The sequence below is a fragment of the Colletotrichum scovillei genome (assembly GCF_011075155.1).
Source record: "Colletotrichum scovillei strain TJNH1 chromosome Unknown Contig00001, whole genome shotgun sequence".
In the NCBI taxonomy this organism is placed as follows: domain Eukaryota; kingdom Fungi; phylum Ascomycota; class Sordariomycetes; order Glomerellales; family Glomerellaceae; genus Colletotrichum; species Colletotrichum scovillei.
Window position 1 is genome coordinate 2,737,657 of NW_023336259.1, and position 24,268 is coordinate 2,761,924.

Consider the following 24,268-nt stretch of genomic DNA (forward strand, 5'->3'; position numbering starts at 1 on the left):
TAGCAGATAGGTACACACTGGAGGAGGGTTACATGATCTTTGTAACCTCGTCCTCGACCTGATGGGGAGTAGGAGAATCGTCAGCGCAAGACTTCGCCAATGGCGCAGCTGCAGTTCGTCGTCTTGAAGGCAGAGAAAACAAGTAAACAGTAAAGCATCAACTCGACGTACCTCCATGTCCTCGAGCGAATCCTGCTGGGATATACAACGCAGCACATTCTTTTTACTGCTTTCTTGTAGTTCTCCCGCCAATAATAGCTCGTCCAAGATGTAGTAGGCTTTCGTAAAGGAGAAGATGATATCTAGCTCGCAGACGTTGCCATAGTACTTGTCCATCTGCTCGACGTAGCGGTGGATGATCTCGAGGGTAATGAGTTCATTATCTTCTGACGCCGCTCCTGCGATAAAGAATAGCGACGCATATCTGCGGTAAACGATCTTGGAATCTGGCGGGAACAAGTCAGTGACTGTCGACGGGCGAAGTGGCCAGGTTTCGAAGGCGACTAACCCTTGTACTCGAGGAAGTTGCACATGCGGGTTCTACGGGCGAGGACCAGCTGAGAAACGTCCTTGACGATCTTGGCCTTTTCCTTGGGCGAGAGGGTGGTGAACCATTTTGCGAGGCGCTGTAGAGGGATCGTGATCAGCAAAGGGATGTTCGAGGGGGGTCCGGGTAGCGATGGGTGCGTACCACTTTGCCCTGGCGCGAGAGGAGGATGAGGTATCTAGATTGAATTAGTCTTCTTGCCTTGATGCACTATCATATGCGGCCGAGGGGTAATCACGTACTGGATGGCCATGATGATGCCTTCACATCACCACCACAAGGTGGACGGAGAAGGAGATGGAGATTGAATTGAGAGGAGCGTTGTGGACCTTGAGTTGACGTCGTATGAAGTGTCCAGTGCTGTGGTGGTCGAGCACATCAAACCGAGCGCTGGATTGCGGTTGGCGACGATATGCGGTCTGTTGGGTGTGACGATACCCCTTGGTCACGTCAGGCTGATGGGCGCAAGGTGTCGAGTTTGGCCGCAGGTGTACCTTGAGCTTGAGGCTGCAGTATCCTCAGGCAGTGGGTACCTAGCAGGCGACACCTGGTAGCAGCGGGCTTGGAAAGCTTGAGGTGGCACCCGGTCCTGGGAGCTTTCAGCTTACGTAATATTGACAGACAGCGAAGCGCTGTGAGTGGGATTGACAGTGGAAGGGCCGCTGTAAAAGCTCCGTCTACTTTGGCTGGAAAAGCCCAATATCTCGTTCGGATTGGTCAAGGTACATCCATCTTCAGCAGACAATATCCATGTGTGTACGGATACGCCACCTGGACTGCCGTGCCAAACGGAACAAAGCCCGGTCTTTCATTGCTGCCGGCTTTGTGCGACTCGAGATTGAAGTCTTTGAATGTCGGTAATGGTGTGGTGATGGGATTGAATAAAAACAGAGACATTGGATGAGCGATTCATGCCGACAACGGCCTCTCATAGGCCGTCGCCATTGCGGTCCTACGGAAGCCTCCGGAAGGTGCAGACAAATCACTCCAGGGCGCTGACGCGATGGGCAAAACCCCCACCAGGTGCCATTGACCTGCCCCCCGGAGTCGCGCTCCTGCCGAATTTGCGGCGGGATGAGGGGTGGATGGCGGGATGTGGTCGGTGCCCGGATGGAAGTTGCGAGGCAGGAAACGCCGTTGCCGCAGGATCGAAGATGGACGATTTCCACGGATGGCTTGACACCTCCTCGAAGGACTCGATTCAGTCGGCACACACTGAGACGGACGTGGATGGAAATTTCTCTTTCAATTCCCGTCCTGTTGTTATAATAAAGGCTAGCACAGTCCTCCACCCTCTTTCCGCAAGCCTTTCCCCTCCACCGTCTACTGCCTACCTTATTCCACGAGATCCAAAATCACAACTCCACGGAGACCTAGAAAATAAACACCATCATCGATCCACATCCACCCGCGGGTCCCATCCTAGAAGAGTCTCGCGCGTACTTCTAGAACCCATCCCCGCCTACCACCGTCCCCCTCGCTGCATACGCTGCATATCACGACTTTTCCTCGTACCATACCTACAGAGACAGACTACTACTCCATCTCATACACCCTTTATCTCCGATTTTGGGGGCCTTGACACACACACAAGCCGACATCCGCCTGCCGTGCGCCAACGATTAATAATTACCCCGTCTCACCTTTGAACCCGAGCCGACCGTACCTTTCCTTATCGGCCCCTCGACCTGATTCCGATTGTTAATCACCCCTCCAAAGTCTAAAAATCGAAAGGCACCAAAAAAAAAGTTGCTGAGGAAGATCGGAACGCCCTCACCTCTACATTGCGCAATCAAGACCCTTGACGTCGCAATCTTCTCTCGACTACCAGTTCATTGCATCTGATCTTGAGCTATAATATCGCGATATTTACCTTATCTACTCCCATTGTCAATATCGCCATGACGAAACTCATTCTCTCCACTGGGTTTGTCACACCTTTCATTGATTTCCACCTTACTACGTAGAATCGTTCCTTGCGCTCTGATGCTGATTGGCGATCTCCGTTGCTTGCAGAAACATTGTCTCGGGCGGCCCCTCCATAATCCGCAAACCGGGAGCCTACAGGTCGAACCTTGAGCTCACCAACTCACTGCGAAGCAACTTTCTCGCTGCCCAGCAGGATTACTCGCCTTACGAAGAATCTTCTCCCATCGATGACGATGACGAACCCGTAAATGGAAACGGTTTGAACGGCCACTCCAATGGCTTCTCCCACAACTCGAACGGCCGTCGGCCTCGCATCGACGTGTGGACCGCTCGCGAAGACGATGCGCTCTTCGTCCCGCGGATAGACTGGTCCTACTCTGGACTACAAGAAGAGCCCGATAACTACGACGTTACCGTGAAGCTATTTTTCCTCCCCAATGCCGCTCCGCAAGACCGGGCCCAGTACGTGCAGGACGCCTTGAGCCTCGTGCGAAAGGAGCTGGGGGTCACGACGATCGATCTTCTTATCGCGTCCTTCCCGGGCATGTCATTTGAGGGCGACTGCGAATGGGAAGCCGACAAGCGCAATGCCTCTCAGGGCAACATTGACGAGGAGGCTGCGACATGGACGGTTCTTGAAGATTTGTACAAGCGCGGAGAGGTCAAGGCCCTCGGCATCTCCGAGTTCGGCACTGAGAAGCTGGCCAAGTTTATCAAAAAGGTCAGCGTCCGGCCGGCCGTCGACCAGATTAACATCAAGGACTGCTGCAGCGTTCCCCCCACGCTGGTCAAGCTGGCCAAGACGGAGGGCGTCGAGTTGCTTGTCCACACCGATTGCACCGACATCCTGCCCAGAGGCACCCTCCGCGAGCTCCTCGGTCACGGGCTGCAGGGCGCTGGCGTCCTCGCCGACCCTGCCGAGGACCAGGAGGGTCTGGAAGGCGACCTCACACCTGAGTGGGTGGTCAAGTACACCGCCTTTGTGAAGGATCGCGGTGTCATTGAGAATAAGGGGTACTTTGCCGGCGCAGAGCTCGTCGAGACCTTTTAAGTAGACGTTGTCTACTATGCTTTTGGCTACATGATTTTTTTTTTTTTTGATACCATGGCTGAGCAATACGGCCTATAGATATACACTGCATAGCGTTTCTGATGTCTGGCGATCCAGGGTCTCTTTGACGGATTATACGAAGCCCCTTTCTTGGTATCTATTAGAGAACTTTTTTCAAGATATTTATTCCGCCCAATCTCGCCCATGTCTTTTTGAATCGTGTGCCACAGCATTTCGTGACTGTCTATTCTCTCAACAGAGCCTCAGCAAGCCTCTTCCCCCGCTCGCCACCGAGGTAGATGTCGTCCTCGATACTCTCCAAGCCCATGTCCACGGCCACCTTGTACCCCCTGACGACCATGTCCTCGTCGACGCGCAGCCCGTTCTCCACCAGCGCGAGGATGACGCTCCGTATCCGCGCGACCTCGCGCATCGTCTCGTCGTCAATCTTGTCGTTTTGGCTAGAGTAGACATTTGCGCTGACGCTCTCCTCCATACGGTTCAGCCCCACGCTCTCGGCGCCCGCGTCGCTCTCGACGTGCTTGCTGATCCAGATGAAGCCGTTGACGCCGAGCGTGACGTGCACTTTTGCCGCGCCGCGCGCCGCGTCCATGACCCACTGCTGCCTCTTCGCCCTCACCACGCCGCCGCCGCCTCCGGTGCCCGTGACGGCGACGAAGACGCCGTTGCGCAGCTTGCCGTACTTGAGGGAGCGCGTGTGCAGGGAGGCCGCGCCGTCCTGGTGGAGCTGCTGGACCTCTGCGACGACGAGGTCGCCCTCGGCGAAGAAGGAGCGGATCTGGAGCTCGTCCGTGTCGGTGCGCTTGCGGAGGATGCCGCCGGGGAGGTTGATTGCCGAGATTTGGAGGATGGCGAGCTGGGAGGAGCCGACGTCGACGCGCCAGCGCTTGGCTTGGACTTCGACGATGCGGCCGACGACGAGGTCGCCTATCTCGGGGGTGTAGCGGGCGCGGAGGGGGCGGACGGAGAGGAGCTTGTTTGTGCGGGTTACGGTGCCTGCGACGGAGGAGACGATGTCTGTTGTGTTTTGGGTGATGTAGGTTCCGTGGCCTCTGTTTTTGTGATGTCAGATATGGGCTTCTCTTTTCTGTAGTTTCTGTCTTTCCACAGCTTCCTATGGATATAGTATGGGGGTCGACAAACCTCATCCACTGGGGGTCGTCCGTGATGATCTCGCCCGGCGTGACGATTTCGTAGTTGTCGCCGCGGGAGCGTTTCGCGGGGCGCATGGAGATGTCACCCTCGATGTCGGCGCCGCCATCTGAGTCTGAGTCTGAGTCTGCTGCTCCTGCTCCTGCTCCTGCGGCGGCGTAGGGCTTGTGATGTGACGGCGTGCCGCGCGGGGCGAGGATTGTGATGGGCATGGTGAATTTGTGGTTTTACGGCGGGAAGGCCGTTGGGGCGCTAGAGACACAGTTGTAAATTCGGTATCGTGTGATTCGGCTTGCTTGGAAGTACGGTTTGGGAGGGTTTGCTGCGTCGATTGCGGAGTGGGAGTTGTGGTGGTTGCTGTTTAGTGGATGTGGGTGTGGTTGAGATTGTTGCTTGCAAAGAATTTTTGGTGAAGCTTTGGAGGGGCAATTTGGAGTGTTCAATCGGCGGGCAATGCTTGCCTGCACCTTACCATTTTTTTGACATCACCACAACGACTATGAATGTCACCGATAATCGGTGCAGTTCACATGTCGAATTATATAGTGGACTTTCTTTTCGTTCATTAACTTTTCGCATTTAATTACATGGTAGTATTGTACAGTGTTATAACAATGGGTGCAGCTAGTGTCTGCTTGAGTTACCTCTTACAGCATTTGGCTCACAAGATCGTCAGTCCGCTCTCAAGCGACCTATTTCGTGCCAGCCGTAGGGCCAGCGTGGCTGAGATATCTTGACCAGCGCCTTCCCTCACGAGCTTCTGCTGCGATTTTCCATCGTAGGCGCCTGGCATCCGCTCGTGTGAGGCCGTCAGCAGAGTGGTGCCAAGCTTCATCTGCCGGTAGCATCGGCTCTCTCATGTCCATGAGGCCATCTCCCGTGGACGCGCCTGGCCTGATTGTTTGAGTTGCGATTTTTGCTCATTATACCAATTCCTTTTTCGTCCCTTCAGTTCGTCCGTCGTCTATTTGAACAGCCTCCACAGGCCAAGGTACGCCAGGCCAATGGAGATGCTAGCGACGCCCACCTTGCGGCTTCCCATGCCGAACCTGGATCCCGACTTGAGAATCTCCGCGCGTTGCCTTTCGACGTGGCCCATGCCGGAGAGGTAGTTGTACGCCGCGAGACCGAGGAATGCGCCGCCTCCTATTCGGAAGATGCCGCATTAGCATGGCTTCCCTACTGCTGCCGAGCACCGCAAGTCTTGGAAAAGAGTGGTGGCTTACCAATGACCCTGCACGATGTGCAATCGTCGCCGCGGTCCTCGCGCAGGAGCTGGTCGAGGTTTTCAGGCTTGTCTAAGGTGCCCACGGTAGGCATTTTGTCTCCTCCTCCGATCATGGCAGCGAATACGTGTGTGGTAAGCGGCTTGGTTCTGAGCGGTCTTCAAGATTTGGCTATCGAATGCTTTTTGCGACGAGCGATGGGAAGCTCCTGACAACGGCAGTGATAGACCGTGGAGGCCTGGGGAGCTTGGTGCAGCGACAAGGGTATATCTCGCTGTTGATTGGCTGGATTGGGTTGTTCCCTTGCACTAACATTTAATTCCATCATCAAGCATGTGCGGCGCCGCCAAGGTACGCGGGGCCGGTCTGAGTGTGGTTCCCGAACGAGGGAGCTCCAGCGGCAGCCAGACACACTGACAGCAAGCAAACAACCTCCCACCCCCCACCACCTCCGACGACCACGGCGCATCCTCCGATGCCGACCTGAACGATGAACGGCGTTATTGAGGCGCTGCACATCTACGATGAGCACAAGTCAGTCTGCAACGTACCTATCATCCAGACTCGTCATAGCTAACATACTTTACCCTCGACAGCCATGCCATCCTGTCGCACACGTACACCTCCCGCCCGCTGTCGGCGCAGCACCTCCTGCCCCTCTACCTAGAGCACCCGGCCCCGCGCCCGAACCTCGTCTACCTCGCCAACACGAACCCGCCGACGCTCGTCTTCAGCCTCAAGCACGCCAACCTGCTGTTCCTGGCCACCTCGTCCTCCGAGATCGAGCCCCTGCTCGTCCTCGAATTCATCCACCGCATCGTCGACGTCTTTGAGGAGTTCCTCGGCGCCCCTTTGCTGGCGCACAAGATTGAGAGCAACTACGATGTCGTCGCGCAGCTGCTCAATGAGATGTGCGACGCGGGGACGATCAACACGACGGAACCCAACGCGCTGAGGGATTTGGTCGAGGTTGAGGGATGGGTGGGCAAGCTGCTTGGCAGCATCACCTTGCCGGGGTAAGGGAGACACTTTGAACGCATATGATGGGAACTAGGTCTGACGGGATTCACGCAGGAAACCTGGCAACTTTGGCACCGGCTTCGCCAATCCGAGTACGCCGTCCTTGATCGCCCAGAACACCCCGGCATTACCTTGGCGCAGGGCCAACGTGCGGCATACGTCCAACGAGATGTACGCGGATATCGTCGAGACTCTGACTGTCACTCTCGCACCCTCAGGGCGGCCGCTGGCAGCATTCGCAAACGGAACGATAGCCTTCACGTGTAAGGTGTCTGGCATGCCCGACATCGTCATGACATTAACGAGCCCCTCTGGAAAACACAACCTGGCCGGCTTCATGGACCTCCCAGTATTTCACCCCTGTGTCCGTCTGTCACGATGGAAAGAACGACCCGGCGAACTTAGCTTTGTACCACCAGACGGCCGATTCATTCTGGCCAGCTACGAGGTCGACTTGCTACCATTTTCAAACGGCAAGAGCGGGAGTCTAAGCGCCAACAATCTCAAGCTTCCAGTCAACATTGAGATGAAGACCGGGCTGGGCCTTACGGGCTCCGACTTTGAGGTACGGCTACACGTCAACAAGGTGCTGGGAGCCGGTGGCCCCTCATCAGCAAGTCAGTACGGCAGAGGTGGCGGCGGCGGCGGAGGAGCAGGTCGAGGCTTTGGCGGCCCTCACCCGGGAACACCCTCATCGCCTCTGATGGAGGACCTGATTGTCACGGTGCCGTTGCCGGCAGAGGTTAGGAATCTGTCCGAGCTGCGGCCCAGCAAGGGAGACGCGACCTTCAACCCTAGCGAGAGGGTCCTCGAGTGGCACGTCCCCACCAAGGAGATATCCTCTGGCACGTCATACTTTGGTCTCAGGTGTACCGTGGTGGGCCAGCTACCGGACGAGGACGAGGACGAGCTCGACCCTAACGGATTCGGGTTCGGCAAGGCGTACGGCTACGACGAGCAGCCGTACCAGAGCAGTAGCCCCACCCAGGCGAAGAAGACGGCTGACGGCGGAGACGACGAGAAGGACGCGAAGAAGGTTGCGCAGAATAAGATGCTGATGCCGAGCTCGGCGTCGGTGAGCTTCTCGGTCAAGGGGTGGTTACCGAGCGGGCTCAAGGTGGAGAGCATCATGATAGACCCGCGCAAGAGCAAAGGTCTGGGTGAGAACGTGAAGCCGTACAAGGGCGTCAAGTATTTGACGGTCAGCAAGGGCGGTGTAGAGACGCGGTGTTAGACGGAAACGCGAAACATGATAGCAAATATAAACTAATGAGAATTATTTTAGCTATTTTTTTTTTCTTGGATAGTTCTTGAAGCAAAGTATGCTTCACATGCTTTGGCGGGCCTCGGTTTCCACTCCGTTTAGTGGCAGACTAGTGATGCCAATTCGTTGCGGTCTGGTATTACCTGGCCGCGCCCATCAAAGCAAGCCAGGAGACGGGTTTAAGCCGCCCAAGAAGCCGTTTTCTTTTTCCTGATACAGCTACCTCAGAATAGTGGCCGTGTCTGTTGTGACGGCTATAAGCCGAGGCGGTGACTCAATCTTCAGCGTGAGATCGGAGTGCAGCATCGGGGTGAGTGACTCCCGTCGGCGGCAATTGACCCCTGGCTCCCCTGGGGGAGATCCAGCAGAAGCAGCCCCGCTCCCGGCGCAGCGGAACTGGAAACGCGCCTGTAAAAGAGCTGCCCAGGCTGTTTGCCAATCGCGGGGTAGGTACCTTTACTCCAGTGTTTTTCTTACTCCAGCTCCCATTCAATCCTCGGCCTCGGGACATTCGGTTAGTGGCGGCCACTGCCTAGGACCAACCGCCATTTCAACTGGCGTCATGGGCTCACCACGTTCCTGTCTCGACTATCTGCTCTCCGCTTCCCCCAAACCCCAAGTTCAAGACCAAGACCAAGACCAAGACTACTCACGGCCGCCGCGCGTGGGCTGTGCTTGCGTGTGACACATTATCTTCCAACTCGGTCGCAAAAACCCGCGGACCTCCCCCTCGTTGACACCTCTAGTTTTTAATTCTCTTCCATACTTGCTTCTAGAAGCTCTTTCAGTGGCGTCGAGTCTTTGTCACTTTCTCTTACGCTACAGTACTCTGTTCTCCCGTCTTAGCACCTACAGAGATACAAACACGCATACCAAAGTGATTAACCACTACTCCATGATTGCGATCATCTAAGCTGCCCCAGCTCACAATTGGCTGGCGCCTTTATCTTGTTTTCCCAACGGGCCATGACTGCAGCTCCTGGAGCTCACCACTCTCTCCGCCGAGGCGCCGCCGCCGTATGGGCCGATGGGCCCGGCTGCCTCGGTCGCAGGCGCGCCGTGACGGGCAACGTAGCGTTTGGATCAAGTAGGCGGCATGTGTCTACATCGCAGGGGAAGAGGCCGCGGACGGCGCTCTTCTTTCCAGGTGCGTGCGTTGCGATAAAGAGTCCCATTCGTTTGGAGAGGTGGGAGATCTGAAGCGCAATGAGGAGGGAAATATTTCGAGGAGCTGACAAGTATGTGTGACTACCGCAGGCCAAGGAGTACAAAAAGTTGGCATGATAACACCATGGCTCGAGGCCTTTCCCCGAACCGCGAAACCCATCATCGAGGAGATCGACCACTACATGGGCTTCAAGCTCTCCGACGTCATCGCCGACGGGCCCAGCAAGCTGCTGACCAAAACGCCCAACGCGCAGCCGGCCATCATGGCGACCTCGATCCTGATCCTGCGCATCCTCGAGCGCGAGTTCGACTTTGACGTCGCGCGGCGCGTCGACGTGACGCTCGGCCACTCGCTGGGCGAGTTCGCCGCCCTCGTGGCGGGCGGCTACCTCGAGTTCGAGGACAGCCTGTACCTCGTGCGGAAGCGGGCCGAGGCCATGGCGGAGGCGACGCGGCGCGCCGTCGAGGAGTACGGCGGCGAGTACGGCATGGTGGCCATCGTCACGGAGCCCGAGTACCTGAGCCCGCTGATTGCTGCGATACACGACTTTGTGGGCCACTCGAGCGCCGGGTCAAAGGGGGAGAGCTCCGAGGACGTGCCGCCTATCGAGCAGGTGCTCATCGCCAACGTGAACAGCAAGAACCAGATCGTGCTGAGCGGGAACATCGAGCGGATCAAGACGCTGTCGACGCACGTGAGGCAGTTTCTGGGCCACGACCCGCGCGCGGTGCGGTTGAACAGCGACAGCCCCTTTCACAGCCCGCTGATGAAGCCCGCGGTCGGGGTGATGCAGAAGATTTTGGCGAGAAAGAGCCGGGTGCGAGGCCGCGAGGCGGAAGACATTATTACCTTCCCCGGGCGGCTGCCGTGCATCAGCAACGTGAGCGCGCGGCCGTTTGAGAGCAGGGAGGACGTCAAGGACCTGCTGGCGCGGCAGTGTCTGGAGACGGTGCGGTGGTGGGACAGCATCAAGTACCTCGACCAGGAGGAGAAGGTGAGGCGGTGGATCGGCATCGGGCCGGGCAAGGTCGGGCGGAACCTCGTTGGTAAGGAGGTCGGGATGAGGGGCAAGGACTCGGTCAAGGGCGGCGGCGTGTGGGCGATTACGGACCCGAGTGAGATTGAGGAGATGTTGAGGGGGTTGGAGGAGACGGAAGGGTTGTCTGATGAGGAGATTGAATGAGTGAGGGTTGTTTGTTGGTTACAGCTCTCTGTCTGCTTCTTGGTGCAAAAATTTTGGGAGAGGTTATTCCAACGGCGCTTTCTTTTGGTATTATCAACTTTTCTCGATGGGCGTGTTAGCTCATGAGAAGGAGGCCGGGCTTCTACGCCTTCGTTATGAACATTGGAGTAATGATTTGGTTTAGTTGAGATGTAATACTATTTCTCTACGAAGGGGAAGACACCATGATCCATTCTGGGCATCTCTGGAGAATTATTTGTATTGCCTTGACGACATGTAAATCACTACTTTTGTGAAGTTGACATGCCAGCAGCTAGGAGCTTGTTGCTGATGCTGATGCCAATGCGGGGCAGCACGGAGGCCCCCAAAAAAGGCAATTAAGCTCCCGTCCACACCAGCTGTTTCCTAGGAACAGTATCCCGTACCTTACCCCAGCTCTCGGTTCTCCAAACCACATCACCAAACCGCCGACACTTGACTTTTGCCCGACCCACGACACTCCGATCGCATTCCACGCCTCGACTCAGCGCCTCACCGAAAGACGAAAGACTCGCAACCCAGGACCAAGCAGAGAAACACAAGCCAGGCTCGCAGAATGGCGACCGCCATCCCTTCCATAGCATGCATAGGCATCATCGGCCGCAACGTACGTCCTCCTCTTCGCTCCCCCTTCCCGGCGCAGACCACCACGAACCTTTGTCCACGCCCATGGTCCCTCCCTACCTCTTTCAACCCCCCTTTGATCAAACGCATGATCTCAGCACCTCAAGACCGCTAACGCAACAACCCAAAACTCCAGAACAACCCCCTCCACATCCAAATCTTCCCCTCCCACAACCCCTCGACAAACACTTTCGCGCCGATCCGCACCCCTCTACAATTCTCCCTCCTCCTCTCCTCGACCCTAGACATCTTTGAGCTCCGCCACGGCAGCAACAATCCCTCCAGCGGCGGTGCCGCGGCCGCCGCGGCGCCAGGGTCCACGGGGACGGGTCTGTCCGGCGAAGTAGGCCTCCTCCACGCCGTGGACGAGCGGCTGGCCGCGTACGGGTGGGAGACCAACACGGGCGTCAAGATCGTCGTCGTCGTCGACATGCGCGGGCGGAGGGTCGCGGGCGGGACGCCCGGTGCCGGTGGCGGTGCCGGCGCGGAGACTACTGCTGCTGGCGGCAAGGGGGGCCGCGGCGCGGTTGGGTTGCGGGAGCAGGAGTTGAGGGTCGTGTTTCGGGCTGTGCAGAGCGCGTATGTGCGGTTGTTGCAGAATCCGTTTTACGAGCCTGATGAGCATTCGCCTGTGAGCGGGCGCGGGGGGCGGGTGATTAAGAGTCGCAAGTTTGAGGGGGAGGTGAGGAGGATTGGGGAGGGGTGGACGCCTGGTGTGACGAATCTTTGATGAGTGAGGTTTTTGGGGGTGGTGGTGTGGTTTTGAAGTTGAAAAGGGGGTTGAAGAGTGGTTCATGGCCTTCTTTCTTGGGTTCCTTGGAGTTTGGGGGCGTTTGATCATAGAAGATAGATGCATGGGTTCCGAGGGTGTGATGGCAAATATGGCTTTTTTCTTCTCTTTTCTAATGTGAGTACCGGGTGATACCGGTACTGTAAGATATCTATCCATCATGAAGACTCAAAGGTCTCAACGTCGTCTAGGCGACGTATGCTAAATCCAGCACCGCCAAAATGCTATGCTATGCTCCGTGAGATGTCCTCTCAAATGCAATAAATCTCAAAACCAAGAAGATGAGAAGAGGACACGAAGAGAGAAAGGATAGAGCGAGATCATCCAACAGAACTTGCCTCCCACCTGCTCCTCGTACTCCAACTGCCCTCCATTTCTCAAATACAAAAAAAAAGCAACCAAAGATCAAACTCTAGAGACGTACGCGATCCTAGGATGAAGACGAAGACGAAGCTGACTTTTCCCGCCGGCGTTCAGCCTCCTCCAGAGCCGTCCACCTCTCAATTACGAGCTTATCCGTCCCAAACGGCTCGTCAACAGGCCTCGACGGACCCATGACGGCATCGCTCTGCCTCCGCGGCAGCAGCGGCTCGTCCCGCTTAGGCTTGGACGGCGCCGAATCTTCCCAGTGCCGCGCGGTACGCGGGACGGGCGTCCACCACTCCGAGGGGTCGCCGCCGCTGCTGCCCCTGGCGTGCCACGCGGCGCTGCAGAGCTCCCATAGCCGGCTCGCGGCGCGGCGGTACGCGAAGCGCTCGTCCTCGCCGATGAAGCCTGCCGTGTTGCTAAAGTTGGGGCTCGTCGTGTTGCTGCTGCTGACGTTGCCGGCTCGGCCGAAATCCGAGTCCTGGTCCGGATCATATTTCGAGGTCGGGGCGTCGGTGTCGTAGTAGGAGATGTTGGGGCGGAAAGGGGCCGCGGAGTCTTGGTAGACTTCGGCAATAGTCTCGGAGTAGATGGCGTCCGATGAGACGACTTCCTCCCCGGATGCCGCCGCTGCCGCTGCCGCCTCTGCGGCGGCAGCCATTTCTGCTTGCGCAGCGCGGATGTCGGGGAAGAAGAGGTCGTCGGGGCCGGTCTGGGCGCGGACGAAGAGCTTGCAGCGCGCTTCGTAGAGGGCGTCGAGGAGGGTGATGAAGCGTCTGGCCTCGTTCTTGTGGAGCGTGGTCATGGTGGGGACGTTGTCGATGATGAAGGTGTGGTAGGTTGATGCCATCGTCACGTAGTCTGCGGGGCCAAAGGCTGCGACAAGGGCGTCAAAGTCCCAGTAGGCCACACCGTCTCGTTGACGCGGGACGGGGATTGTGCGGCCATAGACTGTAAGGTTTGCCGGGCTCCAGGGCTGGGAGAGGAGATATGATAGCTCTGATGACCATTCCGAGGTCTGAGGAGTCAAAAAGTACTTTGCTGGTTTTATTGTTTCTTTGGGTGTTTCTAGACTCATTAGCATCATGTAGTTCAATCGGTGACTGGTAACTTACCCTCTTGAGAATCTGCAGGTTTCGCCGTAAGTCCCGCCCCCTCGATGGAGATGGCATCAACAGCGGCCTTCACTTCGGTCTCCCGGCGTCTCCAGTCAGTGGCTCCATCCATGTGCCAGAAGTCACAGCGAGCCTTTAGCACTTCGAGAAAGGCGGCAAAGTCGTTTTGACTATGACGAGTTCCCCGGGAGCGAGCTCCGCCAAGAAAAAGACTTTTGAGGAACCCGTCAGAAGGAGGGACAGTGTACTCGATGCCGATGGCTTTTTGCAACTCCTCGGGCACGCGGTTGGATGAAGCGATGAGTACACCGCCCAGGTGGAAAAAGGCGATGAATAAGTGGCTGAGGATCTTGCTTGCCGCGCGATCAGGCAGCTGAAACTCATCGAGGAACAAAATGGGAGACTCTTCTACGAGCTTCTTAGCCAGCCACAGCATGGCGTACTCCTTTTCGTTCCCGTCCAGCTCGGCGTGGAACTGGCGGAACTTTTCCAGCTGCGAAAAGGTGTAAAGCATGAAGGTGTTGAAATGCCACCGACGTTTCCTCTCCGTCGGCAGGCCCTGTGCTAGGAGATCGATCAACATTGACTTTCCCACACCCACCTCCCCGGATAGGAAGAGGCCTCTAGGTGAGTTGATTGTGATGGCACCCTCCAGACTGGTCATGACGTGGACTAAAGCCATGGGATTCGTCTCCTTTGGGTCTGGCATGGCCTTGCGGGCGAGGTGTTTGAAGAGCGGGTTGTCCCAGATGGGGTGACTCGGCATAGCCAGCGTCGCGGCGGCTTCTTCTGGGTCGCGGGCTTCTGGTATATCAGCAACTTGTTTTAGGCGCTCACGATAGTCCACTTCGGGGGCGTAGTCTTTGAGACGGCCGTAGAGCTTCTGTAGGTGAATTGCCAGTCTGTGTTGGTCTTGATCTGGTGAGAGGACATTGGTTGAGACCAGCGTTCTGTACTTGACGAGGGGATCGGTGATGGCCATGGCAGTTGAGTACCGCCGGATAGAGTAAGCCATCCGTCTTGCCTTTGGCATCCTCAGCGTGTGAGAGATCATGGTTGCCGTTGCTCGTCCAGAGCCATCCAATATGAAATTGCTGCTAATGGCCGTCGACCCTGCCTTCCCTCTCTTCAACACACTCGCCTTCGAGCTCTATGTCTTGACGATCCGTAAGGCGGCTTGGACAAGTTTATGCCCGGCTTTCAATCTCACTGCTAGGCGGGCTCACTCATGAACCGCACCCAAGGGCAGAAAAAGATCGGTGGTAATCGTGTACTTCCACTTTGAAGCCAGCAACGGTGTAGAACTCCGAGGCCCGAGTCGCCGAATTGAACAATTCCGGTCTACTCGATAATGGGTCTCAGAATAGCGAACGTCTTGGACGAGACTTGAATCGAGCTCGAAAGGGCAGGTCAGGTTCGAACAGAATAAGAGACGACAGTTTCGTGAATATGAGAGGCTATTGGCTATGCAAACTCATGAGGTCTCGCGGCCAATCATCGTAGTTGAACGTGTCTCGGGAGATGGGCTCCGGGTCAAGAATGCAATGAGTTGCGGAACATGAGTGAATAGAGGCGAATGGTGGGGTCGGGTTAGTTCGTCCGACAACTCTATGTGGACGTTAGTTGGAAGTACGTCGCCCTGAAGACTAAGGTGTGTACCGAGGATCTGGAAGCAAATAAGTGCAAGTCACAAATATCAACGACTCAGTCAAAGGAAAGGCAGTTGTTAGTGGGTATTTCTGTCTGCCTTTACACAACAGAATCGTTCTATCGATGTGTCCGCCGACCCTTCCCGAGGGCCGAGTGACGTTGTTGACTTAAGTTGGTTTCCCAGGCTCCACTTTCAGGGTCCTAAGGTATTTCGTTCCGTCCAATGCGTCGATTCAGCGGACTCCAAATCGATCGCGGAGTCGGCCAATGGAAAGCCTCTCCCATTTTGAGGTGCTGGAAGCAACGAACCTGCCTCGCTTGCCTGTGCCTGCCCAACAGGATCTGAGAAAAAGCAGGTACGTACTGGGCGTGACACGAGGCAGTCATCTCCACTTTCATTACCTAAGGTCGACAAGTACCTTACCTTACTTGTGGAGGGAGGGACCTGACCTCACTATGTACGTCGGTAGGTACACCCGTGCTGTCGTTGCCCCTTCCGCCGCCTCAGCTGGCACGCCGGCACACCTGCACACCTGCCCTGACCTACTGCTCACCGGGGTCGTGGAGCCTGACACCACACTGCTAGTGGTCAGACAGGAGCTGCTGGCGCTTCTGGTCCGTGCTTGGCAGATGCAGCAACCATGTGTTTTTTTTGCGAGACCCAATCGATTGATGCTTCGTCACTCTCACATATTTGCTAAATCCGCTCTGCCACTTGCGTCCACCGTTTCCGACCTCCGCTTTCCCTAACAAATTCAGAATACCTTAGGCCACAGAATCCATCCATCCTCGAAATGTTTTTCTGATTGACACTGGCCCATCCACGATCCCCAGAACCATCACGGCGACCGCGACCACGACCCCCATCAACTACTTCGCGCCCGGTCGCTCGACAGCATCACAATGTTTTCTCCCTCCATGAACGAGGGCGGTCCCGCCACCGCGACGCGAAGCAGAAGAAGGCAGCGACCGGCCAGTAACGAAAGCCTCGCCCAGCAACCCAAAGCTAAGCGCCAGCGTCTGCCTCTTACCGAGCAGACCTTCGTGAATCCTGATGTGTCCGCGCCCACGGGGCCCGAGATGTACGAGGTCAAGTCCGATAAAGTTGCGACACTCGACACACGCCAGGACGGCATCGAAAACCAGAACCCCATCACGCCCACCCCGAGAAAAGAACTCAGCGTGCGCGCAAAGAAGCCAAAGGGAGGCGACAGACCGACCAAGGGCGATGGAAGTGTTGTTTTGGTACGCAAATACACGGTCGCATCGAACGCCCCCCCTGGTCAGCTAACAAGATCCCCAACAGACGACGAACAACGCTTACACTGTGAGCAAATTGCCTGCATTGCCAGACCGTCTACGCGCAGATGCTTCAGGTACGTAACGTTTGCGGTATTGCCGTCCTTCGCATCTGACAGTCAAGTGAAGCCCAGCAACAGGCCGATATCTTCTCGAACCGCTACGCCCTCAGCCTCAGCCATACTTATGCGATCGTTTGGCCGTATACGGATTCGTCCCAATCTCCCGAGACATTCACATTCACCCTCCCGTATCCTTCAAAACATACATCGGAACCTCTGCCATTGGGTTGTCTCGTGTCCCCATCGGCCTCATCAACAGAGCCCGGCCTGGTTGTTGTTATGCCCGTTAGCGGTAAGATCGCGTACTGGGAATCCATCACGAGCGCCGCGACTCTGGACTTCATGAAGAAACAGCGAAATGGCGTGGAAGGATCTATATCAGGCATGTTTTCTGGCGAAAAGGTCATTCAAATCACAAACGCCGAGTCCGCCGGATTCGTTCTGGCCTTTAGCAGTGGCCGGCTAGCCTACATGAGCGTTCGAGACAGCCACGGCAGACCAACGATTTCGGTCCAATTCCTGCGGACAAACCTGGGTTCCACGGCGGGTGGGATTTTCGGTAGCATTCGTCACGCCTTGACGCAAACTGCAGGGCGCGGGGATATTGCTGCGGTTCGGGCAGAGCGCACTTCTCGAGTTGGCGAACGCAACGTCGTCGCAGCTACGTTGAAGGGCAGACTTCACGCCTGGAATGTACACCGCGGTGGACACCACGACACGATTGTGGAAGCGGACATGCAGGAGGAGATCATTCAAGCGATTCGCGACGTTGACCCCTCAGCTACCGACTTCCAGCCGGAGACGTTCGAGGTTGTCGACTTTGCTTTCGTTCCCAAGGGCTTGGATGCCAAGTATCGGGACATGAGCAGACTCAGCAACGCCATGGCTTCGGAAGACAAGAACCTGCAGCATCTCTTACTTCTCGTCAGCTTCACCAAAAAGAAGGAGTCGCACTACTCTTTGGTTGAGGTCATCCTTTCTCCGGCCTCCGCGCAGGTCGGCATGGTTCGTCCGATTTCCTCATACAAGGCGCGCTTCAATCCTGCGAACCCAGTGCAGTCCACCAGGCCTCGCTTGCATCTCCCCCGACCTGCCCTCGTAGCTTTCGTCGTTTTCGACAAGGCTGTAGTTGTGGCATCCATCGGCAACCCTCCGGAATCACCAGACGCTCAGCTCCAAGAGGACAACCACATTATTCCTCCCACTTACGAAGATGTCATCACCCTTTCGGACAACAATCAGTCAGAGATCTTGGGATCTGGCTTTGAAGAGCCTCAGACCGCTAATACTGGCCATGAGGAGTCAAGAAGCCGCCAAAAGACAAAGAACCCAGCAGTCGTTCTCATGGTCCGCGGTACCGGTATCGTGCGACTCACAACAACAGATATAGACAGATTTGGCAGTGACCAACCCCCCAAAGTCACGCCAAAGAGCAAGCTAGAGCAAGCTGTCTTTTTTGGGAACAAGCAGGATACCCCCTTGATTTTCGACGGAAGGAAAGGGGTGCAATTTTCGGATGAGGAGGTATCTGAAGCTGCGTTACAACTCAGCCACGAGATCATGAGTTCAGCGACATCGCACATTTCAAGTCTGCCCGCATCCTTGGAAGACAATCTTAGCACCCGCTGTCAGGCACTCGATCGGTTGATGTCTCACCTCAAGACAACAAAGGTCAAGTTGGACCGTCGTACCCGCTGGCTTCTACTCTCGCATGCCGAGAAGATGATGGTGGCAACAGTTCTGTGGAAGCGTCACGAGGCTTTTACGAATGAGCGACCTGCGAACGACAAGAAGGACCTGATTGCCGAGATTGTCGAGTTCATTCACCAAGACGAAAAGACGAACCCGAACCGCAGCGCAGGGGAAGTCGATCGCGTCAGGCACTGGTTCGTGCATGACGTTGGCAAGCTCGAGATCTTTATCGCGTGGGCCTATGAAGTGATCAAGTACATGTACAAAGACCACATCATGGACGATGCTAAGATCACTCGGCTCATGTACGAGGCCCAGCAAGTGAATCTGGTCGCTCTCATGACGGCGCTGGAGTACCGGCAAAAGAAGCTCTCTTTCTACGGACTCGAAGACGAAGAGCTGCAATTCGGCATCTTGCGCGACAATTACGATGGTCTCGCTGAACCCTGGACCGGATGTCACTACATTTGCAACAACTTGAAGCGGCTTCTTGAGCTCAGTCACACGTGGCTTGATCAATACTACCCCCCCAAGGAGAAGACTAAGGACAAGACGAAGCAGCCGGATCCCGCGCTGCTGGAGAAGATCAACTCAGAAATTGCTAATCTGAGCGATCTGTACCTCGTGTCATTGCTCGAGGCATCTCGATGGAATGCTGTACAACAAGACGCAAAGGCGCAAAAGTGGTCAGAGCATCTCTCCAAGCTCTACGATTCGGACCGAAACGACAAGGTTCTCTCCCTTCTCCGTCTCGGCAAGTGGGACGAGAGTATCAACATTGCCGAGAAGCACCGGTGCTGGAGAGCCCTAGCTTTGGCTATGATCGAGCAGATCAACAGTCTCAGAAGTGAAGCGACAGTGTCAAGATCACAAGTCGATGCTCGCGAACTCACTAAGCAAGCGGAGCTGAAAGAGAAGCAGATCGGTGTGTACTTTGACAAGTATGGCGAGGCCTTTGCGTTCCCCACGTACGACATTCTGCTCGACAATGCTGGTGTCCAGGCCGTCTTGGACTTCAGTCACGACAACCACGGATACAGGACAAATTTCTTACGCACCAAACCTGAACTCGCCAAGATTTCGTGGATCAACGATATCCAACGGGAGCGTGACATTGGGCATGCGGCGGAGACTCTATTCGACCTTGGTATTACCCGTGAGCAGCAGGTCTGGAACAAGAAGATTGAACTTAGTCTCGGAAAGCTAGCTTTGCTAGCTGAATCTGAGAAGCCTGCTCCATCCGATCTCTTCGGCTTCAAGCAGGCCAACGTCGAGGTTGAGGGGACATCCGATGAGAAGATTGAGATCATCGACGATCAACTTCATCTCATCAAGATCCAAGATCAGCTCTATGCTCAGATCTTCCCTTCTGTTCAGATGGCTGTAGATGAAAGCGCCGAGCTGCAACTCGCCATGGAAAATCACTGTCTTCACATCCCAAAGAAACAAAAGGCACTGATCCAGGTCTTCGAGAGCAGCATGAGAAGGCTCCTTAAGCACGAGGCTCTCGATGCCATGTCTCTCATTGACCTACTTACTCTAGTTCATCTGCCGGGTGAGACGGCCGCCGACATTGATGATCCTTTCTATCTGGCTCTTGAGGCTGCTTCACTGGGACTCAAGGGCGAGGAGTCGAAGATGGCCAAGCGTTTGATCTGGAGACGCTGCTTCATCCGCGATGACTGGACTAAGCTCAACGATACGCAGTTGAAGGACGATTCATTCGTTGGAGAGAAGTTAACCAGGACTACGCTCTTCAGTGCTTTCATCTCCTGCTACCAAAAACGTAGGTACCACCAAGTCGCCCTCACGAAGCCAGTTGCTAACTACCAAACAGAGAGAATTGACGAGCCTTTCCAACCAACGAGGCCTTCCGACGCGTTGGGAGCATTCGTGGACGACCTCGACGCCCGCTGGGCTAGCTGGGAAAAGTCTTACAGGGATAAGCTCCTGGACGCAATGAAGTGGGAGGACTCAGTACTGCGCAAATACATCGACAAGGCACGTCTGGAGGAATGGACTCGCACGACGGCCGAGTCTGCCGAGACGTTAGTTGCGGATAATGTGGATGAGGCTACTCGGGCTGCCACGGAGGACATTCCGGACCTGCAGACGAATGGTAAGGCGAACGGTCTGCATTAGGATGTGGAGGCATTTCGGCAACAAGATGGTGTTCTCTACTCGTCCGGATCGAGCCTCTCGTCAAAGAACTCCAAGTTCAGCGCCGGGTGGGGGTCCTTGTTCTGAGTCTGGATTCCAGAGAGGTCACGGGTTCACGCCGCATCCCTCATATACGGGGATCATTTCTTTAGTTCTGGGGACTTTTGGGAAGTCAGGTTCTGGGTGTAACTTTAACAGCTCTCGGCGAGGCTGAGGCATTGGTGTTTTTTGACTTTCCTTTTCATGAGCCTCAACAGATGTGCCACGGCACCAAGGCTGCTTTTTATTCTTCTACACATCAATAACGACTTGGGAAAGGCATGGGAGATGCGGGACATAAAAAAGAAAGAAGTTGATGCAGACAGACAGCACATGCTAGCAAGCAACACGACGATTCAGATTACAGATAAAATACACGATTGGGGAGGCCTGCCACTCTATTTCGATTTTTTCCCCTCTTCCCCCCTGACTTGTGCAAAGCTAGTGAATCGGTCTTTGCCATGATACTTTGATTCGGGTGTGAGGTTTTTGAGAAGTTCTGGCTTTTGTCATGACAGCAGTCTGTTCCGAGATGCCATGTTCTGATGATAGCTGCAAACTGCGTGATCGGACTCAGCACTGGTAGTATCGGATATCGCTTTTCCTCGAGCATGTCCGATAAGACTACACACTACACAACATGTTTCAAAGCTCCGTGTCTTGCAGTCTCGGAGAGATATCGCTCAATCTATCTAGCACTCTGTACTGCGCACGAGACACTTGACTGCGTTTCCACGATGATGTATTCTCGTTGTCCCATGCTACTACTATTCTTCTTCCCTGTTTTTCTCCCTCTTCGTTTCCTTTTTTTTCTTTTCTCTCTGACTCTTTGAGAGCAGACGTTTCACATAATCGCCGACGTCCGTCGTCAAAACGCACGTATACATATAACTCCCACGACATATCGCGTGGTATATAGACTACACATTCGCCACCCGCGCGGCGCTCAGCACGCCCCCAACTTACATGGACAAAGGGTGCAACATCAAGACAAAGCGGCGACGACGACGACACGCGCGGCGCGCCCGCTTCTTCCCGTCTACTCTAGGTGATACCCTCCCGCAGTCGTCTTTCTTCTCTTTCCAGGTCCTGTGTAACCGTGCGACCACTGGGAGACGAAGCACTGGCCAAGCCGGGAGGAAGATTTTGCCAGAATTCGAGCCTCGCCGATCCACGGCCTGGCGTATGTAGACAGGTCTCCAAAGAAAGAGTACGGAGCCCTCCCACTCTGTACAGGGATCTGGGTTTTCCAAATTTAGAGCAGTCTATCCACGGCGATCAATCCATAGGCATGTCAATCAACCACCTCACCTATTACAATACCACCTAAACAGCTTTTCTTTCTCGCCGCAAAAGTTTTGGAGCAGATCTGGAGTATAAGGTATCCACGTGTGGTCAAAAAGTTGAGACAACAAGATAGGCCTGGGGCGGCTTTGGCTCCCGCGGCTCGCACTCGCAATTAGACTTGTGCCAAGTTCTTGTTTGAGAAACGAAAAAAGATAGAGTCAACCTTCACACCCTCCGGCCACGCATCTTGGAAGGAAGTGATGCCTGCCCGCTGGAGGGGTAAGTTACCGTCCGACAACTCTGGCCAAGCCACGATTCATGCCGTCCCGCCGTCCCGGTCGTCGTCCCAAATGATACCTATCTAATGATAACGAGCGTCGAGCGCCCAGCAACGGCTGGAGCCCCCAACGTCATTCACATGGAGAGTGCGCAAGCCACAGCGTGCCGAGGACAGCGAGCCACACTATCCTGGCATTGCTTGCTTACAGAGGCGGGCCTTTGTCTTGAGACATGACTTGCGAACTCTAAGGCGTCTCGAGAACCTGATTCGCCGTATAGCTGCTGGATGACTAGCCGTGAAATCTTGGATCAGTAAATACTGTTAGCTTCGACTCGCCCGAGTCGAAACGAAAAGGACAATGACCACAGAAGCGGGAACGCCGTCGGGTCCAACGTGTATTCCAACGGGGTTTTGGTGTTAGTGAGTGCGTCTACCCTGTGACTGTCACGGGCTAGACGAGAGCTATGGTGCGGTTTAGACGGCCTGATGAGACTTATTCATTGGATGACGGGCCCAAGATGAACGCGGGGAGGCCTGTTCGTAGTTGAGACTTTGGAGAGGAGTGCTGGATGGGTCAGCGTTTCATTTGAACGTTGGAGAATATGTCTGATGGGTCGGAGGGCCAGCTGACGGGGATGTACGGAAGAAAAGTGAAACCGTAAGGCGGAGAGAGCGCGGATGGTTGGCTGGCTGGTGAGCCACCACACATCTTGAATGGCGACGGGAGTAGTGTAGACATCGGATGATGGGTACGACAGCACGACAGGTAGCGTTGAGAGGAGGCAGTCCGTATCGAATGGCAAGCAGAAGCGGTATCCCAGCCGGTTGCCGCGTGAGGAGGCATTTGTTGGTTGACTTCCCACATGGAACGGAGCGGGGCGGTCTTTCACCGCATCTCGGGCGGCATCGCGGCGGTGGGGGATAAAACGAGCCGGACTGTAGCGCCGCTGCAGGTCCAAGCCGGTACGGGCAAGGTTCTGCTGCAGGAAGAATGGCAATTGGACGGCGGCGCCTCCAGCACCTGCAACGGGTGCATACGCGTGGGTTCGTGTTGGTGATCCTCCATTTTTCAACCTTCTCAAGCCTTTTTTTCTTCTTCTCCGTTGAACAGGCGACTAACGGCGTGCCATTGGATGCTCTGAATGGGCTAGCGGCATGGTGCTTGGGCCACAGTTTATGCTGTTATGCCTTTGCCGAGGAAGAGAATTTTCGCAGGATTGAAATGGTAATTGTGATGGTTTGCAGGGAAATACACATTCATGCCATGTGGGACGCGTGAACATGTCGTCGAGCGGACCACTGTGTATGCCGGTCGCCAAGAATAAAGCGTGAGGGACAGCCTTGTGTTGAATAGATGCCGTCGTGGGAATAGTACCAAGTATCGATATGTCTCGTCAATTTTTCTCGAAGGACGCTCTCAATTGCCGACAAGCAACCGATGTTCACGTTTTGAAATGTGGAATGTGGGATTCAACACGATTCAGGGTGTGTCGAGTGTATTCGCCTGATGCGCTTGCGTAGACAATGCCGACTGTGTGAAGACTGGATTGGACATCAACGGGCGACGAGCCATATCCGTCGTCTCCCAGTCAGACATATCTCAGACTTGGTCGTTGCCCCTTGTTTGGAGGTTTCAAGGCTCCCTTGAAAGGGGTCGTCGGCCGATGGAAAGTGAAGAGCAAGGCCTGTTGTGGCTAGGATATGAACTTCCTCCTTCACGGGGACAAAGCGAGATATGCGGCGGACGCAGACTAGGCCGTCAGCGGACCTCGATCCCCGCACAGGGCACACGCCGTGTGTTTTCTAGGGTCGTTTCTAGCGCGACTTTCCACTGCTGTTTGGGCTTGGCTTGGCTTGGGATTGCCGCAATGCCTACGGGCAAAGGAACATGCAACATCCTGGACGAGATAGGCGCGAGCGTGTGTCCCCGTTTCCCCTGGCGTACCTATCGTTGGGTGGACTATCCGCTGGTGTCTGCCATGACCCTTGCCCGCGGTACAGCGTCTGTGTCTCCCTCCCGTAGTCGTCCGCTCGTAGAACACCTACGGCACAGCACAGCACAGCACAGAGACTGAGAGTGAATGGCGGGGCCGATAGGCAGAATATCTGTACAGATGCCTGGCAGACAGACGACGGGCCGCGGGTGGCTGGAGTTCAGATGAGGATGGATGCAGAGGGCGGACGCCGGAGTTCCGTACTAGTTCAGATCTCCTATCTTGAGGTGCAATGAAAAGGAGTTCGTTTTCCTTCGAGATTGGGACGAGACGAGACGAGAAGAGACGAATACGGCGTGGGTTCTCGAGC

The 24,268-nt window shown here is 55.4% G+C and overlaps 9 protein-coding genes across 9 annotated transcripts; 5 read left to right on the forward strand and 4 right to left on the reverse strand.

Annotated features, from left to right (window-relative positions):
• Positions 1–28: 28 nt before the first annotated feature.
• Positions 29–800, reverse strand: HER10_EVM0006184 (uncharacterized protein; the record flags this gene model as incomplete). The annotated part of the gene is made up of 5 exons (XM_035475776.1): positions 29–58; positions 172–446; positions 509–626; positions 692–725; positions 790–800. The coding sequence occupies 5 exons, from the start codon at positions 798–800 to the stop codon at positions 29–31; spliced, it is 468 nt and encodes a 155-aa protein (XP_035338419.1).
• Positions 801–2,448: 1,648 nt separating this feature from the next.
• On the forward strand, positions 2,449–3,527 carry HER10_EVM0009560 (glutamate-cysteine ligase modifier subunit; the record flags this gene model as incomplete). The annotated part of the gene is made up of 2 exons (XM_035479045.1): positions 2,449–2,474; positions 2,564–3,527. The coding sequence occupies 2 exons, from the start codon at positions 2,449–2,451 to the stop codon at positions 3,525–3,527; spliced, it is 990 nt and encodes a 329-aa protein (XP_035338757.1).
• A 244-nt stretch (positions 3,528–3,771) lies between these two features.
• On the reverse strand, positions 3,772–4,912 carry HER10_EVM0009257 (exosome complex exonuclease RRP4; the record flags this gene model as incomplete). Its single annotated transcript, XM_035478748.1, has 2 exons — positions 3,772–4,600; positions 4,692–4,912. 2 exons carry the CDS (start codon positions 4,910–4,912, stop codon positions 3,772–3,774), a joined length of 1,050 nt encoding a protein of 349 aa, XP_035338726.1.
• Positions 4,913–5,247: 335 nt separating this feature from the next.
• HER10_EVM0003047 (uncharacterized protein) lies at positions 5,248–6,134 on the reverse strand. Its single transcript, XM_035472734.1, has 2 exons — positions 5,927–6,134; positions 5,248–5,846 (listed from the first exon to the last, which is right to left on the reverse strand). The coding sequence occupies exons 1-2, from the start codon at positions 6,039–6,041 to the stop codon at positions 5,665–5,667; spliced, it is 297 nt and encodes a 98-aa protein (XP_035338145.1). The 5' UTR covers positions 6,042–6,134; the 3' UTR covers positions 5,248–5,664.
• Positions 6,135–6,360: 226 nt separating this feature from the next.
• Positions 6,361–8,192, forward strand: HER10_EVM0009347 (adaptor complexes medium subunit family protein). The gene is made up of 3 exons (XM_035478837.1): positions 6,361–6,460; positions 6,523–6,942; positions 7,001–8,192. The coding sequence occupies exons 1-3, from the start codon at positions 6,417–6,419 to the stop codon at positions 8,178–8,180; spliced, it is 1,644 nt and encodes a 547-aa protein (XP_035338733.1). The 5' UTR covers positions 6,361–6,416; the 3' UTR covers positions 8,181–8,192.
• A 561-nt stretch (positions 8,193–8,753) lies between these two features.
• On the forward strand, positions 8,754–10,799 carry HER10_EVM0005328 (malonyl CoA-acyl carrier protein transacylase). Its single transcript, XM_035474949.1, has 2 exons — positions 8,754–9,357; positions 9,468–10,799. Exons 1-2 carry the CDS (start codon positions 9,177–9,179, stop codon positions 10,559–10,561), a joined length of 1,275 nt encoding a protein of 424 aa, XP_035338336.1. The 5' UTR covers positions 8,754–9,176; the 3' UTR covers positions 10,562–10,799.
• A 192-nt stretch (positions 10,800–10,991) lies between these two features.
• Positions 10,992–11,954, forward strand: HER10_EVM0005291 (uncharacterized protein; the record flags this gene model as incomplete). Its single annotated transcript, XM_035474913.1, has 2 exons — positions 10,992–11,207; positions 11,361–11,954. Exons 1-2 carry the CDS (start codon positions 11,157–11,159, stop codon positions 11,952–11,954), a joined length of 645 nt encoding a protein of 214 aa, XP_035338334.1. The 5' UTR covers positions 10,992–11,156.
• Positions 11,955–12,247: 293 nt separating this feature from the next.
• HER10_EVM0004119 (AFG1-like ATPase) lies at positions 12,248–15,260 on the reverse strand. The gene is made up of 2 exons (XM_035473772.1): positions 13,496–15,260; positions 12,248–13,448 (listed from the first exon to the last, which is right to left on the reverse strand). The coding sequence occupies exons 1-2, from the start codon at positions 14,547–14,549 to the stop codon at positions 12,445–12,447; spliced, it is 2,058 nt and encodes a 685-aa protein (XP_035338243.1). The 5' UTR covers positions 14,550–15,260; the 3' UTR covers positions 12,248–12,444.
• Positions 15,261–15,730: 470 nt separating this feature from the next.
• HER10_EVM0005039 (uncharacterized protein) lies at positions 15,731–20,784 on the forward strand. The gene is made up of 4 exons (XM_035474665.1): positions 15,731–16,390; positions 16,452–16,521; positions 16,574–19,984; positions 20,036–20,784. Exons 1-4 carry the CDS (start codon positions 16,049–16,051, stop codon positions 20,338–20,340), a joined length of 4,128 nt encoding a protein of 1,375 aa, XP_035338315.1. The 5' UTR covers positions 15,731–16,048; the 3' UTR covers positions 20,341–20,784.
• The last annotated feature ends 3,484 nt before the right edge of the window (positions 20,785–24,268 follow it).

Excerpts from the sequence above, each read along its gene's own strand:
- HER10_EVM0003047 (XM_035472734.1), bottom strand. The coding sequence starts at position 6,041 with ATGATCGGAGGAGGAGACAAAATGCCTACCGTGGGCACCTTAGACAAG. Across the intron at positions 5,847-5,926 it reads CACATCGTGCAGGGTCATTG|GAGGCGGCGCATTCCTCGGT; the intron begins GTAAGCCACCAC and ends TCTTCCGAATAG.
- HER10_EVM0009347 (XM_035478837.1), top strand. The coding sequence starts at position 6,417 with ATGAACGGCGTTATTGAGGCGCTGCACATCTACGATGAGCACAA. Across the intron at positions 6,461-6,522 it reads CACATCTACGATGAGCACAA|CCATGCCATCCTGTCGCACA; the intron begins GTCAGTCTGCAA and ends TACCCTCGACAG. Across the intron at positions 6,943-7,000 it reads GGCAGCATCACCTTGCCGGG|GAAACCTGGCAACTTTGGCA; the intron begins GTAAGGGAGACA and ends GGATTCACGCAG.
- HER10_EVM0005328 (XM_035474949.1), top strand. The coding sequence starts at position 9,177 with ATGACTGCAGCTCCTGGAGCTCACCACTCTCTCCGCCGAGGCGCCGCC. Across the intron at positions 9,358-9,467 it reads GACGGCGCTCTTCTTTCCAG|GCCAAGGAGTACAAAAAGTT; the intron begins GTGCGTGCGTTG and ends TGACTACCGCAG.
- HER10_EVM0004119 (XM_035473772.1), bottom strand. The coding sequence starts at position 14,549 with ATGATCTCTCACACGCTGAGGATGCCAAAGGCAAGACGGATGGCTTAC. Across the intron at positions 13,449-13,495 it reads ACCTGCAGATTCTCAAGAGG|AAACACCCAAAGAAACAATA; the intron begins GTAAGTTACCAG and ends TAATGAGTCTAG.
- HER10_EVM0005039 (XM_035474665.1), top strand. The coding sequence starts at position 16,049 with ATGTTTTCTCCCTCCATGAACGAGGGCGGTCCCGCCACCGCGACGCGA. Across the intron at positions 16,522-16,573 it reads TCTACGCGCAGATGCTTCAG|CCCAGCAACAGGCCGATATC; the intron begins GTACGTAACGTT and ends AGTCAAGTGAAG. Across the intron at positions 19,985-20,035 it reads CATCTCCTGCTACCAAAAAC|AGAGAATTGACGAGCCTTTC; the intron begins GTAGGTACCACC and ends ACTACCAAACAG.